Source organism: Equus asinus, chromosome 8 (assembly GCF_041296235.1).
Source record: "Equus asinus isolate D_3611 breed Donkey chromosome 8, EquAss-T2T_v2, whole genome shotgun sequence".
NCBI lineage: Eukaryota > Metazoa > Chordata > Mammalia > Perissodactyla > Equidae > Equus > Equus asinus.
In genome coordinates this window covers 93,729,580-93,745,986 of record NC_091797.1, presented here as the reverse complement: position 1 = coordinate 93,745,986, position 16,407 = coordinate 93,729,580, and the positions used below count along the sequence as shown (strand labels likewise).

At 53.9% G+C, this 16,407-nt stretch overlaps 1 protein-coding gene across 15 annotated transcripts in view; it reads left to right on the top strand.

Annotated features, from left to right (window-relative positions):
- PISD (phosphatidylserine decarboxylase) overlaps positions 1-16,407 on the top strand; it is a 38,776-nt gene that overhangs the window by 17,949 nt on the left and 4,420 nt on the right. For 4 of the 15 annotated variants that reach the window (XM_070516432.1, XM_070516437.1, XM_070516438.1 and 1 more), the window contains exons 4-5: positions 13,927-14,176; positions 15,937-16,102. The exons of 1 other annotated variant lie outside the window; for it this stretch is intronic. In XM_070516432.1, coding sequence (XP_070372533.1) covers positions 14,127-14,176; positions 15,937-16,102 — 216 coding nt within the window. In that variant the 5' untranslated portion in view covers positions 13,927-14,126. Of the gene's footprint in view, positions 1-9,368; positions 9,761-13,926; positions 14,350-15,936; positions 16,103-16,407 lie in introns of those variants that run through there. 10 more of the 15 variants (XM_070516429.1, XM_070516431.1, XM_070516430.1 and 7 more) reach the window with 8 other exon arrangements.

The window sequence follows — 16,407 nt, the reverse complement described above, 5'->3', positions numbered from 1 at the left end:
GCCGGCGCGCCGTTTGGGATTCTCTCCGGGAGCCCCCAAGCGTTGTGGGTACTGGGCGGGACCTCTCCGCTAATGGCGGGTAGGGGTTTTCCCCACTGCCTCCGGTATGTAACTCTGGAGCTTCCCTCTGGGCTCAGGTGTAATTGCGGGGGGCTTAGGTAGGGCTCTGTTCACCTGTTTCCACCATCGCTCCTCTGGTGTATGCTCCCTCCTGCCCTTGGCATGCGGCGATGTTCTGGGGGCGTCTGCTGGAAGAAAGCTGCCCGCAGGCTCTAGGCTGTTCGGGGGTCGGGGTTGGAGAGTTTTCACCTATCTCCACCTCCTCCCGGAGGGAAGTCCATCCGCCTTCCGATGTATAGCAGTGTGGGTCTCTCTGACGTCCTGAGATGCTACAAAGATATCCTTTGTCAAGCGATGAATGTCCAATTAGTTGTAGATTCGAAGGGAGAGAGACAAAGAAGTCTGCTCACGCCGCCATCTTGGATCTTCTCCCCTTCACTGACCATAATGTTGAGATCCATCTATATTGCGTATATTGACAGATTGTTCCTTTTTGTTGCTGAGTAGTATTTCATTGGGTGGATATACCACAAATTATTTTTAATCCTTTATCTGTTGGTGGACATTTGGGTTATTTACAGCTTTTGACTATTATGTATAATGTCTATATGAATATTTGAGTATAAGTATTTGTGTGGACATTTGTTTTCATTTCTCTTGTGTAAATACCTAAAAGTACAATTCTTTGGTCACAGGTATGTGTATATTTAACTTTATGAGAAATTACCACACTGTTTTGAAAGTGGTTGTACCATTTTGTGTTTCTATTAGCAATATAGAGAGTTTTTGTGATCTTGCTAAATTCACTTATTCTCGTAGTTTTTTTGGTAGAAATTTTCATTGTAGAGACTCTTTTTCATTTTAGAAGTTTCAAGTGATTCTCTTTTATGTCTTCCATTTCTCTTATTATGCTCATATTTTCCTGTAAATCCTTGAGTGTATTGTACTTGTTTATGTAGCCATCTCAAAGTCCTTTTCTCCTAATTTCGTTATCTTCTCTCATTTCTGGATCTGTTTCTATTGACTGATTTTTTACCCTCTTCCTGATTGTTTTCTTGCCTTTTCACATGTCTAGTTATTTTGATTCAGTATACATTGTGAGTTTTGCTTTCCTTGAATGCTGGATTTTGTTGTTTTCCATTGAATAGTGTTAGATTTTATTCTAGCAGTCAGCTTATTTGTGGATCACTTTGATCCTTTTAGGTTTGTTTTGAAGCTTTGTTAGGATGAATTTAGAATAGTCTTTATGCTGGGCTGGTTTAGCCCTGCTACTGTACTAAGGTGTGACCCTTCTCGGGTGTCTCCTAAATGCCCTGAGTAAAATACAGTGAGGAATTTCTGTCTGTCTGGTTGAAATGCAGATGTCTCCTGGTCCTGTGTGAGCTCTGGGAATTATTTGGCTTTCAGCTCTCACAAAGATGATTCTTTGCCAGCCTCATGGAATTTAACCCTAGAAAGTCAATGCTTAGTACTCAGCAAGGGACTCAGGGGAACCCCTCTGTAGATTTATGGAGTTCTTCTCTGCATGGTTCCCTCCTTTCTGGTTCTCAGCCTTAGAGCACCTAGCTCTTTATTGGTGTAAAGTCACCTGGATTTCATTACAAACAAGGAGGGCTAGAATTGCTGGATCATATGGTCATGCTATGTGTAACTTTTTGAGGAACTGCCAAACTTTTCCTCGGTGGCTGTACCATTTTACATTCCCACTGGCAGTGCATGGGGGTTCCAATTTCTCCACATCCTCACCAACGCTTATTTATTTATTTATTTTATCGTGGTCATAATAGTTTATAGCATTGTGAAATTTCAGTTGTACATTATTGTCAGTCACCATATATATGTGCCCCTTTACTCCTTATGCCCACCTCCCAACGCCCTTCTCCTCTGGTAATCACTAATCTGTTTTTTTTGTCCATGTATTTGTTTATCTTCCACATCTGGGTGAAATCATACAGTGTTTGTCTTTCTCTGTCTGGCTTGTTTTGCTTAGCATAATATCCTCAAGGTCCATCATGTTGTTGCAAATGAGACGATTTTTGTCTTTTTTATGGCTGAGTAGTATTCCACTATATATATATATATACCACATCCTTCTTTATCCATTCATCAGTTGATGAGCACTTTGGTTACTTCCATGTCTTGGCTGTTGTGAATAATGCTGCAGTGAACATAGAGGCGCATAAGTCTCTTTGAATTGTTGATTTCAACTTCTTTGGATAAATACCCAGTAGTGGGATAGCGGAATCGGATGGTATTTCTATTTTTAACTTTTTGAGACATCTCCATACTGGTTTCCGTAGTGGCTATACCAGTTTGCATTCCCACCATCCGTGTATGAGGGTTGCCTTTTCTCCACATCCAGTATTTGTTGTTTTTTATCTTGGTAATTATAGCCATTCTAAAATGTGTAAGGTGATATCTCATTATAGTTTTGATTTGCATTTCCCTGATGATTAGTGATGTTGAATATCTTTTCATGTGCCTGTTGGCCATCTGTATATTTTCTTTGGCAAAATCTCTGTTCATAGCCTCTGCCCGTTTTTTGAATAGGTTGTTTGTTTTTTTTGTTGTTGAGTTGTATGAGTTCTTTATATATTTTTCACCAACACTTATTTATTTTCAATAGCAGTCATCCTAGTGGGTGTGAAGTAGGTATCTCGTGGTTTTGATGTGCATCCCCTAATGACTAATGATGTTGAGCATCTTTTCACATGCTTATTGGCTATTTATATATCTTCTTTGAAGAAATGTCTATTCAAGTCCTTTGCTCATTTTTAAATTGGATGGTTTGTTTTTTATTGCTGAGTTGTAGGAGTTCTTTATATATTCTGGATACTTAGACCTTTATCAGCTATATGTATTTGTGAATATTTTCTCCTGTTCTATAGATCGTCTTTTCACTCTCTTGATACTATCTTTTGGTGCACAAAAGTTTTTAATTTTGATTAAGTCCAATTTATTTTTACTTTTATTGCCTGTGTTTTTGGTGAAATATCCAAGAAATCATTGCTGACTTATTTGCAAAGATTTTCTCCTTTTTTCTTCTGAGAGTTTTATAGTTTTGTGTCTTATGTTTAGGTCTTTGATCGATTTTGAGTTTTTTTTATATGGTGTAAGGTAAGGGGCCAACTTCATTCTTTTGCATGTGGGTATCCAGTTTTCCCAGTACCATTTGTTGAAAAGACTGTCCTTTTCCCATTGAATGGTCTTGGCACCCTTGTGGAAATCAATCGCATTCTCTTTTAAATGACAGAGTTGATATAACACTGTGACAGAATGTTGGAAAACAGGACAGTTGTGATTCCCACCCCTTCTCACCATATGACTGCGATTGCATAATCATGGGCTTTATTTTTCATGCATTCACTTCCTGTCTTTGTGTCTATTTTTAAATGGATATACCTGTTTTGTATCTTGCCTTTTTTGCCTTATATGTATTGCTGTGTATGATGATTTTGCAACACCGCGTGAAAGCACTTTTAAGTGGCTCTACTACCACAATCGATTTTGGTGCACCAGTAGTTTTTTTTTTTTTTAAAGATTTTATTTTTTCCTTTTTCTCCCCAAAGCCCCCCAGTACATAGTTGTATATTCTTCATTGTGGGTCCTTCTAGTTGTGGCATGTGGGACGCTGCCTCAGCGTGGTTTGATGAGCAGTGCCATGTCCGCGCCCAGGATTCGAACCAATGAAACACTGGGCTGCCTGCAGCGGAGCGCAGCAACTTAACCACTCGGCCACGGGGCCAGCCCCGGTGCACCAGTAGTTTTTGCCGTTGTGAATACTGTTGTAGAGCACATCTTTGCATATAGATCTTTTCCTCAGGGTGAATACGTACATGTGGAATTGCTGTCTGCAATAGTCTAGACACCTATGTGGTTTGTGATATGTATTTGGCTTCTAAAGCTGTTGTATCCATTTGTAGTTGTTGTTGTTGAGTACATGAACCACACTGGATGTCAGCAAAACAAAAATTGTCCTAGATGAAAATGATTCCTGTCTTCTTGAATTCTCTCCTTCACTCAGCAAATCTTTGAGTTCCTCCTATATGCCAGGCTCTCTTGAGAGGCTAGGGATCCACTAGTGAATAGAACCAGAGTTCCTGACCTTAGAGAGCTTCCATTATTAGTGGGTGAGATGGATAAGAAGCAGATGAACACGTGGACGTGTCAAGTGGTTGAAATGCCATGGAGAAAACTGAAACAGGTAAAGGGCACAGGTGTCTGGGACTGGGTAGAGCTAGGCTGCAACTGAGGCAGTCAGGGAAGGAGGGCCTCACTCAGTGCTGCGTGAGTGGGTGAGTGGAGACTGTAGGAGCAGAGGGCGGGCTGAGGGGCATCTGAGGGGAGAGCAGTTCAGGCTGAGACTTAAGATGGACAGAGTGTGTTTGTCACTGTTGAGGAAGAGCAAAGAACCCATGTGGCTGGAGGCACAGAGGGCAGAGAGGTAGAAGGGCTGGAGGACCCCATCGTGGGCCTGTCCTCTGAGTGAGGGTTGAGTGACCTGGGTTCTGGTGTGGCTGCTGTGGAGACAGACTGTAGGGGATCTGGAGTGGAGTCAGGGGAGCTGTTGGGAGGCGCTGACAATATCCCAGCAAAAGAAGGTGCTGGTGGCCTGGATCAGGGTGGGTGCAGTGGAGGTGAGGGGAAGGGACTCGATTCTGGGTGTGTTTTGAGGGGAGAGTGGACAGGATGCACTCATGGATTGGATGGGGGAGGGGGAGAGAAATGGAAAATGACTTGTGATTTTTGACGTGAGCAGATGGAGGGGTAGAATAGTTCTTTACTGAGAGCTGTGGAGGAAATAGGGAACATCAAGACTCTGGTACCTTAATATGGTTTGTAATTTGCTTTTCTTTAAATGTGAGTCCACTTCAGCATTTTTCACATGTTTAGACTCTGTTTAAATTGGTTCAGAGTATTTAAATTGAACATTTAGATTGAATGGCATGGAACAAGGAATCCATGGTCCTCCAGAAACAAGGCTCTCAGCCCCGGTCAGACCACAAGGGTGCCCGGCCCTTAGAGCAGGAGCTGTAGGCAGTCAGAGCTCCGGGAGTAGAGGAGATGCTTCTACAGATTTCTTTTCAGGAACCCATGATGTCCTAGAAGAGCCCTGGGTTTGTGGTCAAAGTGCCCGTTCATTTGGACTGCCCAAGGCCTGGCGTTTGGCCTTAGGGAGGAGGGTGGTTGACATGGGGGCCTCTCTGGAGAGCTGGCTTTGAGTGAACAGCACAGACAGAGGATGGAGGGCAGCGAATGTGCCTGATGTTTCGTGTGTTCTGCGTTCATGTGCCAGTTGTGATTTCAGATGTGCTGTCCTTTTGTCCCCATAAGTCAGAAAGGGGGAACAAAACCTTCAGAAGTACTTAGTGAGAGGCATGGAAAGAGTGTAGTGTCTGTAAAGCTAAAGTTACCAGGTGATGTCAGATGGGCTGGGGGAGTGCACAGGTGTGCATCCTGGTGATTCTGGGGTTTCCTGTGAACTTCTAGGTGATTTGAGTTCCATGCGGGATGACATCTGGTGACAGACTCCCCTTGGTCTCTAGCATTCCCAAGGTGTCCTTTCTTCCTTGGCTGCTGGACTTGGGGACAGAGGCACATGTGGTGGAAAAGCTGGCCAGATGGAAATCATGGGCCCTTTGGAGTAGAAGTGGTCCACGCGGTCTTCCTCTTTCTGCAAGGCTCAGAGGGGACTCTGTGGAAATGAGAGGGCCTGTGGCTGCAGGGTGAGCTGTGGTTGGCAGCTGGCCTTTCCCGTCAGGCGTGAAGGGCTCTCTCTCAAACACCAGCACCCAGCCCGGAGCCGGGCACTCAGGGTGCTGAATGGACCTGGGCTGAGTGGACAGGAAATAAGTGGTTTGGTCCTGAGTTCCTGTGTTGAAGTAGCAGCAGTGGGTGATGGGGCACCCTGAGAGCGGGCCTGGCTTGTTCCGCCTTACCTCAGAGCAGGAGAAGCTCTGCGTGGGGAATGCGATCTTGGGTTTTTCTCCCCAGAAATAGAATTTAGAGGTTTTTCTGTTCTTCAAAGCAAAGTCTTCCAGTTCTTTTGTTGTGAACACTTTTGAACAGAGTAAGAAGTTGAGAGAATAGAGTTACCCACGTGCACACCCCTTGATTGGACAGATCGAGCATAATAACAATGCAGATTTGTTGTTTTGGCCTGGCCATGGGGGCTTGTGGTGAGGTCTGAGGTGTTTGGGGAGCGAGCGTGTAGACAGGCCTCAGTTAGAAGCTGGCTTGCATCTCACTTCCTGTGACAGCACTGTTTCCTTATTTCTAACCTCAGTTGAGAATTTTAAAAAGTGTGTGGTGCACCATTCTGGGTCACGAAAAGGAATAAAGAGATCAGCCTGTCCATTCTCCACATTGCCCCGCGTCCGTTCCTGCCCGCCTGCCAGAGCCCCGTGGGCCTGCCCTCAGCGTGCTCTTCTGTGCTCTGCTGTCCATGACCCTGAACAGTATTGAACATGTTCTGCACGTTTGTAAACTTCATGTAGTTACAGCTTTCTTATCCGTGAACAGGCTGCTATTAACTCCCTCCTCAAGTTGTTAAATGAGAGTGATGTGTGTGAATACCTGGTCTCGTGCTGGCAGGGAGTAGAGATTTGGGACGCACTCTTTTACTTCTTACCTCCTAGGTGTTGAGAAAACAATGGTGGATGTTAAAATGGGCAAATAGGCAAGGTGGCAGGGAGGTGGATCTCCCGCCTGGTCAGGGGCGGTTTCCTTCCAGCCCAGCTCTGTCCTCAGAGAATCTTGGGCTCTTTGTAGGGCTCAGGGCCCCTCCTTCCCGGTGCCCTTAAGGAACTCTGGCAGCCTCTCCCTCAGGAAGCTCAGGCTGTGCTTGTCCCCTGCCTCCCCCAGCCCAGGGCCAGCTCTGTGCCTGTGCCACTCGGCACTGCCTCCCGTGACTTGGAGCAGCCAGCATGTGGAAGAGCAGAGGGCTGTGCCTGGAGAAGATGGGAACAAGGAAGGCTGAGCTGTGGGGCTGGAAGGGGTCCAGGGTGGCCGACTCAGGCCTACAGAGCCCTGTGGGAAGCTTTCTGCTGGGCTTGCTGCACCTCAGAGCACTTTGTTTCCTTTATCAGGCTGCGGGCCAGCCCTCCTTGGTGCCTGGGCAGGGCCCTCAAAGAGCTGCTGGAGGACTCTGCATGGGCCAGGGGGCATCAGAGAAGTTGTGCGGGCTAGTGGGACTGAAAAACATTTGCAAATGCAAGAGGAGAATTTAATTTAGCAGGGCTGGGACAAGCTTGTGGATGAGGAATGGCCTGAGGGCACTTCATGCCTGTCTGGGCTCCCTGGCAGGCCTCTGTGAGGCTCCTAACCTGTCCGTGGGACACCAGCCATCACCGGTCTTCCTCAAGGGACCTCTACCAGCCCCCAGGGAATGAGAATTAGCAGAGAGCACCTGCCACCCCTGTCCTGCCACTACCCTCCGTCCCCTGGCACAGGAGTGCATCAGGTTACTCGGGAGGGAGCTACAGTGGGTTGACTGAGCGGGGAGGCCTGTCTGCAGGTGCTGTGGCCAAGTGGCCTGGAGCCTGCAGAGCCTCCAAGTGGCACTAGGTGGCACTCCCACCCAGGGGAGTCCAAACAAGGTCCAAATTGGACTGGAAGTTAAGGACCCAGAGTGGCCGGAAGGGACTTCATTCCGTGTGGGAAAGTAAACTTACCAAAGGGTTTTTTGTTTTTCCCAGAAGTCATTTCTTAACTATTGTCTGGAATCAGAAGGCATTTCCCTACTGAAACATACATGGCTGAGGTCAGGTTAGAAGGCAGGGAGGGCTAATTTCAGGGCAGACCCATGGTCGGGTTTATGCGTTTTCTAAATGCCAATCTGCCTGAGAGGCTTAGAATAGTTGTAAAGGAACCCTGGTAGACGCGGAGCAGCCCTGTTGCTCATTTTACAGGGAGAGTGTTGATGCTCCAGAGGCTGCTCAGCAAATGAGAACCTGGGCTTTTGATCCACACCCTCACCCCCAACCCCGGTCTACCTTGGGATAGGTTTATTCTATACTCAGGGGACCCGTGGGGCCTCATCTGGAAGTACTGGAGGCTTTGGGGAAGTCAGGATGGTCTTCTGGGATTTAGTGTTGCTAGGATCCTGTGTCAGCATCTTTAACTCCTTTTTATCCCATCTCACTTGGCGATTGCTTGGAGGTTAGAAGAGGACTGCCGTCCCACGGGGGCTGAGAATGCTGTGGGCCCAGGCTAGGCGACAGACAGTGAGGCGCAGGCTGCATGTCAGGGCTTCACCAGCCCCGTGGAAGAACCTGAGCCCCTTAGGGCTGGAACTCTGCTAGCTCACCCCTGCCTCCCTGTTCCTACTGGTGCATTGTAGGTGTCGAATATCATGGAAGTGCAAGAGGTAGGACCCCACCCATCTTCTCCCTGCTGTGGCATCCTAGGGCTGTATCTTGTCACGGAACACTTACTTGGGCTGGATCCAGATGAGGACGACAGGTGCTTTGGGCTGTGTCTGCACGCCACTGTGTCCTGTTTCAGGCTTCCTTGGCCCAGCGCCTGTCTCTTCACAAGGCCCACAGGCTCTCTTCCTGTTCTGAACACTGCTTTAGAAACTAAGTTCTCAGTGGGCAGAAGTAGCTGGGGTTGTATCTTTGTTCAGTAGCCCAGAGTGAGGTGACTGAGCCTACTGAGGCAAACTCACCATTGGGTGTGTGCTGCGTTGGGGCGTGACCTACGCAGATGCTGGTCAGGTTCCTGAATTCCACATCCTTTCTTTGGTTGAATAGTGTTCCCCATCAGACCATCCCCATGGTCTAAAAAATGTTAAGCTGATTCCTTGCATCCCATGTTGACCGAGTGCTTGGTGGGGCATGGGGGTAGGGTGCTGACCCCACAGGCTGGGCTCTGCTGTCTAGTGGGGTAGAAAGATATGCCACAAGTCACCCCACAGGCTCTTCATCCCAGCTGAGGAAGCCTGCTTGCTCCTCCCGGGGTGGCCCTTGCCCACTGGGTCCTGTTTGCTAGTCTCCATCAGGGGATTTTGTATGTCAGGGTGTGTCTGCCTGGAGGAGATGAGGTAGGTGGGAATGGGGGCAGCCTGTGTCTTCAGGATGGGGTATGAGAAGGAGCAAGGACTTAGATGCCTTCTGTCATTTCGAGGGCTAGAAAAGGTGGCTGGAGGTGGCTTTCTGCTGGGTCCACAGAAGCTGGCCCTCCGTGAGGTCAGCAGCACCTGGAGGCCCCGGGCCTGCCCAGAGGCCCGGATGGGATGGGAACAAGGGCATGTTTGTCAGGGGGAGTGGTGAGGGAGGCAACAGCCCAGGGAGCCCGGCCATCACTGCGGACTGAGGTCCCCAGCCCCAGGAGGCGTCACCGGGAAGTCCCGTGACCAGAGGGCTGGTACCCTCTTCCCGCAGCTCTCCCCCGGCTTCTCTGAGCCTGGCCCCTCCTCTTAAAGGGGCCCTGTGTACGGCGGCTGGGCCTGGCTGCCGCCCTGGGAGGGCAGAGTGCGGCTTCCAGCGGCCGGTGTCTCCTCCTGCCCCCGCCCCTGGGCGGTCTGAGTGGCTGGAGCCCGAGCCCCGCCCTCCTGCCCGCCCACCCGGAGGCTTCCGCCGAGCGAGAGAGCGAGCGAGCGGGGGCCTCCCCAGGAGTCGAGTCGGCTACCCGGCTGCCGGCCGGGCGGAAGCAGAGCGGACCTGACCACCTGCCAGTGGGTGAGCCTCCCCGGGCCGAGGTGCGGCTTCTTGGAGCTGCCCTGCCCTGCCCCGCCTGCCAGAAGGCCTGTTTTCAGACGTGGGAGGGCCGTCCAGTCCTTGGGGTGTGGGTCACTGCCTTCCAGCGTGGGCCCCATGCTGTGAGGCCTGAGGAGCCCACCCCACAGTCTTGATGGAGTTGTGGGCTTCTCCTGGTCCCACATGGTCATGAGGTGGCTGGATGAGCTCACTTCCTTCACATCCTGTAGCATCTCCTGGCCTGTAAGGCCGGCCGCTGGGGAAAAGGGAAATGCTGGGCGTGCCGGGGGCTCTGTTCCCTCCTGCCCTGAGAGCTCTGGGCTCATTTCCTGAGCACTGCCCAGAGAGCCTGGGGCAGCACCAGAGGGGGAGGGAAGTGGCACTGTTCCTCAGTGGGACCTGGAGGTGTTAGGACTTGTCAGCATGTCCCTACCTGAGGGGCGGGGAGGAGGTGGCACACTGCCCTTCGCAGAGCTCCAGTTGCCACTGGCACTGAGGATTGCCCGAAAGAAGATTCCTTTTCTTAGGGAGATTTAAGGAAGACCCATGCGAGTCCTGTCCCCACTTCCACTCACCCTGCCCTGGGCCCATACGCATCCCGGCCACTGACTTGAAAGAGGCACCTGTGGGCCCTTCTCTTTGCTTCCTCCTCTCTTGCCCAAGCCTTCCCCAAGATGGCTCACCTGTTTCACATGGGGAGAAGCCATTTCCCCATTCCCTGCTTTTGAAGTTTTGTCTGCTTCTAGCTCTGGAACACGGGGGAGGAAGGGTTGGTGTCCCTTCCACAGGCTGGGACACAGCTGCCTGGCTTCAGGTGAGCTGGGGGAGAAAACGGCCCTGCCCTCCAGGTGGGAGTGTGTGAGAAAGTCAGGCCAGTAGACACCGGATTTGGGGACCCTCGGGGTTTCTGCTGAAGCTTCAGGAGGGCACCCTGGCACCCAGTGAGATTTCCACTCTGGGAGCAAGAATAAATTCTCTGGTTGTCTCCGGCTCGACACATGCAGGCTGCAAGGCACAGTGTGCTGAGGGAGAGCTTGTTGAGGGGCGGACAGTCCTGACTCCCTCACTGGCTTCCCGGCCTTCCTGAGACTCGAACCTGAATCTACCAAGGTCCAAGGGAACCAGGAGGAGCACCGCCCTGCCCCCCCAAAACCTGTAGTAACTGGTAACTGGCCTGGGTCTGTCCACTGGACTTCAGTTGGAACATTCCATTCCACTGAGAGGGTATTGTTGCCCTTGTCCTGGGCAGTGAGGGGACGTTGCAGCACTGCTGGGGTGTGAACCCCTAGAACAGCACATCCTGACAAAGGTGACTCCCTCCCCACTCCTGGTCCTGCTTGGCCATTGTTTCCTACTCAGAAGAGCAGCCACTGCCCCGCCATTTGGGCTCCTCTTCACAACTGGTGTCTCTGCCCTGTTCCTTGCGTCTTGCCAGTGGTAGCAAACCTCTGTCCTCCCAGGGTGTGGGCGGAGAGGGAGGTGAGGTCTCCTCCAGGTCGGGGGGGTGAAGCTGCACCAAACTCTTGGGTGGAAGTGAGGCGCGAGGTTTCTGAGCAGAGTTGTTCTGGGCCATGGTCACAGCTATGACCTGAGCCTCACGGGGCTGAGCAGGAGGAATGACTTCCCATTTTCCAGATGAGGAGACAGACCCAGAGGGCGCCTGTGACTTGCAAGGCCTTTCCCAGCTCCCTGGGGCCGGGGGGGGGGGGGTGGGGGGGGGGGGTGGGGGGGGGGGGGGTTGGTGGGGGAGGGCAGCCCGGATTGCAGTAACCAGATTGTCCCTGTCCTCCACCAAAGCCACTCTGCGTTCTCATATTCCAAGTGGGTGGCCATTAGGCCATGTAATGACTTTAAAGTCCTACTGGTCATAGCCCCAAACCCAACTCTACCGAGTGTCCTTGAGAGAGGGAAGCGTCTGCACTTCCCCGCTTCAGGGTGCCCTCCTTGCAGGTTCCTTGTCTGGGCCTGAGCCCCCCAGTGGCCCTCAGGGATCCCGAGAAGGGAGAAGGCTCTGGCTTGGGGTCCAAGGGCTGTCACAGGTGGGGAGGCCAGAAGCACTCCTGGCCGAGGAAGTGGCTCTGTCTTTGGGAAGCGACAAAGAGGGACCTCTAGGGACCCTCTTCCCTCCATCCTGCAGCTCTGAGCTAGACAGAGGTTGCCTGTTTCCTGGGGGACAGGTGAATTCATGTCTGCTCCCTGGGGACCTTTTGGACCCACAGATGGTGATTTGGGAGAAGCCTGACACCTTGGTCTCTGTGCCCCGCTTTAAAAGAAGAGGTAGGGGAGTGACGGAGACAGGACTGTGGGGGTGAGGATCCCCTGCCCGGCCCCTCAGGGCAGTTCCTAGAGTCCTTCCAGGACAGCCACTCCTTGGGCTGGTCCCCCTTGAGCTCCCGCCACTGCAGGGGGAGGGGCGAGGGCCCTCCCTGCTCTGTTGGGCTACCTGGCCTGGCCAAGCCCCTGGATTGGAGGCCCTGGGGGAGAATGAAGTGCAGAGGTACATGCGGGAATCTGCTTTGAGGACCTGAGGGTTTGGGCCAAGCTGGGTTTGTCTGTGGGCTCCTGAATGTGCTTTTCTGACCCTGATGCGGTGGCCACCACCCCACATGGTAGGACAGTGAGGAAAACTGGCAGGAGGAGACTGGGGCTCCTGTCCCCTCCCACAAGGTCTCACTGGCCCCCATAGTAACTCCTGGGCATGCGCTCAGTCTGTGCTTTCTAGAGTTTCTGGAGTCGGGGAAAGAGCCTCATCCTGGCAGCCAAGCACCAGGCTCAACCCCAACTACCTGTCACCCCTCTGGGCCTGTCTCCCTGGGGAACTGACAGGAAGCCAGTGCCAGGCCTCAGGGCCTGGTGGGCTGGGGTGCGGTGAGATGTGTGCTCAGTAGGTGGGCAGTATGATCCAGGAGACCTGACTGTCGTGGATGGGAAAGTCAGTGGCAGGCTCAGCGTGGGCCTGGGGCAGGAGCAGGGTGTCTGTGGGCCCTGGGCCTGTCCTCGGGGCGGGAGGAGGCTTACACTGCAAGTCTGCTTCTGGGTGAAGCCTGGGCAGTGGGCGCCCTCCTGCCTGGCACTCCGCAGTGAGCTGTTCTGCCACTCGGTGAGGCGAGTGGCCTGGGGAGAGCTCGGCTGGAGGGTCTGGAGTGGGCCAGGCCTCACCACCTCCTCAGCCAGGACTGGAAATCCGCACTTTGTCCAGATCTTAGTCAGCCTTGCCCCGGGGCTCCTGGCAGCCACGGCAGCCGCAGGGACTCACGGACTCTGCAGGCAGGTGCCAGGCCGGCATTCTCAGTGCCGTGGCTGAGGTGGGTGTGCCGGTGCGTCAGCCGTCCACCCTTGTCTGGGTAGAGTCATGTCTGAGCTGGGGCCTCTTGCTCTGTTGCAGTGCCTAGGCTCTGGGGGCGTCGGGAGTTGCCCTGGGACAGGGTCCTTGGCTGGTCAGTTCCCTACCTTAGGAGCAGCAGTGGGCCCACATTTCTTTATCTAAAGGTGGTGGCAGGTGCCTGCCCCTTCCAGCCTGCGTTTGGGATTGGAGGCCAGGGGGTGGGCGACATCTCTGGGGCCTTGACTACTGTGGGCTGAGACAGCAACAACTGTGCAATGTTTGCTGTCCTCCTTCACTGTTATCTGTGAGGGCGGACTGTAGGGGCTTTGTGGAGGCTGGGCGTGTCCTCGCAGATGGCCAGGCAGGGCCCACCGGCCAAGTGCTGGCCACAGTGCTGTTTCGAAGCAGAGATGATTAGGGCAGGTGGAGCTGTTTGGGCTTCAGTCCGGCCCCAGCTCCACGCTGTTTTCCCTGAGGTCAGCCAGGTGCTCATCTTCTGACGAGGCCTTGGGGGGTCGGTGCCAGGTATGGGGGCCCCCAAGGCTGGGGGTGGGGTGCAGTGAGGAGAGAGCCAGAGCAAGTCAGATGCCCAGGGTCTTGCTCAGTGTGCTCTCCTTCCCGCTCCCTCGTTCCTCAGATGCTACTTTGTCACCTGAATGGAAAATGGGTCAGGTCCTGGGGAGGGAGGGGCCATCCAAGCCGCAGACTGGCTGACGCTGGGTGCCCTCCTGGAGCGCAAGGCTCAGATTCCCACTGGTGCTCCTTGGGCTGAGAGGTTCCTGGTCCCCTCCCTGCCTTCGGCTCACTGAGCAGGTGTGTGACCAGTGCCTGTCTTTGCAATAGCCCTGGCCTGTAACCTACGCCCTGTGAGCCGCCGGACTGAACCAAGCCAGGGAAGCGGCCCACCAGCCACCAGGCGGCCTGGCAGAGGCAGAGCCCGTGGAGCAGTGACAGCGCAGGAGCGCCTCTGGCTGGGGGGAAGGGAGGAAGGAGGAGGAACAAAGGCGAGTGTGCCTGGCACCGCCCTCCCTGCGCCGCCTACCATGTGTCAGTCAGAGGCGCGGCGAGGACCTGAGCTCCGCGCAGCGAAATGGTGAGAAGCTGCCCATCGCGTCATAACCCCACTGTGCCCCGCCACGACCTCCGGAAGGTTAGAGTTCATGTCCAGCGGCCCCGCGGTGGAGGTGGTGGCAGGGGGCCGGGGGATCAGCCCCCGCAGCTGGAGGGGCCCGGCCCGGGGGGCCTGAGTCAGAGAGCCTGCTTCAGGTATCTGGGGAGGCAGAGCAGGCTGGTGGCCCTGTGTCTGTGCTCACCTTAACTGCTGCTCCAGGCCCCCTGCCCTAGGTGCCCCCACCCCGCTCAGGAGGGTGGCAGCGCCTCAGGATTGGTTGCTGTGCTTCTGCAGAGAGCAGGGCTGGTGAGGGAAACCCTGCGGGAGAGCAGTGATTTGTCTGGCTTTGCTTGGTCCCTACTGCCTTCCGGACCTTTCTAAAACATGATGGGGGCGGGGGGGGTGGGGGGAGAATGAACCAGGGAATCTGGGCAGCTGTGGAGATGCAGCGCCTTCCATTGCCATCGTGGAACTGCGGGGCCGGCCGTCAGCTCAGCTCCGTGTTTTCTGCTTTAGTATCAGCTGGGGTGCCTCTTTGTTCCTTGGTTTGTTCAGCAACTGGGGCAGAGGACACGGCTTATGTGAGAGTGCCCAGGCACAGACGGGGCCTTAGATGGTCCAGTTGAATGCAGTCTTTTTGCAGATGAGGAAACTGAGGCCTGGGGACATTCTCAGAGTTGGTGGCAGTGTGCTCTCCTGATGGCTACACTGGGGCTCAAGAGCATTTTCTAGGGCCTAGGCATGTGACAGGGGGACTCGGTCCTCATAGTTGTACCTCTGCAGGCCAGGGTTCTGGTGGAAAGGCCCATCCCAGCCTCTGCAACTCCTGTGAGGCTGAGCCTGTGCTGAATGCACTGAATTTGGGCTGGTGGGGTCTGGGGAAAGGCCCACCCATCTTTGCTGAAAGGAGGGGCCTGGGTCAGATGTGCAGCCCCAGCAGACCTGGGAGGTGGCCTGCGGGTTGGGGAGGTTCCCCCTACCAACCTCTGGATCGGTTTTGGAGAACCTGGCCTGATGTAGAAAGTCCATACAGATGGACGAAGCAGTAGCCGTTGCTGGGGGGAGGGGGGTGGGGGGAGGCGTGCGTGTCCGTGTGCATGTGCCTGTTTGTCTGTTTTCCTTTGTGGTCTTATCAGGCCCAGTCCCTTAATTTATCAGGTGAGGAAAGGAGGCTTGGAGCCATGGAGGGGTTTTCCCAGATCCTGCAGTGGGTGGTAGCAGTGGCACCCGCTCTGCCGTGTGCTGTGCTGTGCTGTGCTGTGCTGCGCTGCTGAGGGCTCAGGGTCATGACATTAGATCTCCCAGCGCCTCTGCGGGTGGAGCTGGCCAGGGAGCGGGGGCACTGAGAGGCCGGCTCTGCACCCGGTCTTCCCCGTGCTGGGCCCAGGTGGTACTTAGCCCTGAAGGCCCTTGCTGGGGCCCCTCCCATGTTCAGAGGCTGCTCTGGCTGCAAGGTCCTGGGCCTGACCTGGTCTCGGCTGCCTCTGATTCCCGTTCTCCTCAGCTGGCAGGCAGATGGGAGAGACCGGGAAGTGAGTCTGCCGACCAGAGGCAGCCAAGCCTCCAACTCAGAATGGGATTGGGTTGAAGGGGTGCAGCCAGTGCTGCCAGACTCCATTGAGGGGCGAGCTTGCTGAGGGTGGGGCAGACAGGAATGGCACGGCCTGGGGGGGGGGGGGCCTCCTAGTCACTCCCATACCCCGGCCACTGACCCCGGCCATGCGTGGACATATACCCTGCAGGTTGCACTTCCCCCAGCTGGCGCTGAGGCGGAGGCTGGGACAGTTGAGCTGCATGTCCAGACCCACACTGAAACTGCGCTCCTGGCCCCTGACGGTCCTCTACTACCTCCTGCCCTTCGGTGCCCTCAGACCGCTCAGCCGGGTGGGATGGAGGCCCGTGAGCAGGGTAAGTGTGTGCGCACTGCTGGCTTGGCCCTCCCCCTGGGCAAGCCTGAGCTTGGGGCCCAGGAGCTCGAGGAGACAGTTGTCAGATTGAAAGGCAAGTCAGTTGAGAAGGCTGGGCTGGTCAGTGGCCAGGTGGCCCGCAGACAGTTGACCAAGGGCTTGCTGCCCACTACCTGCTCTCCTTGCCTGCATTCGCGCCATTAGGGGCTCTGCTTCTGGAAGGAACCTACACTGGGCATTCAGAAAATGGTATCTGATTTCCTATGTTCAGGCAGAGAGCTTAGAGGTGATTTTCAGAAGAATCCA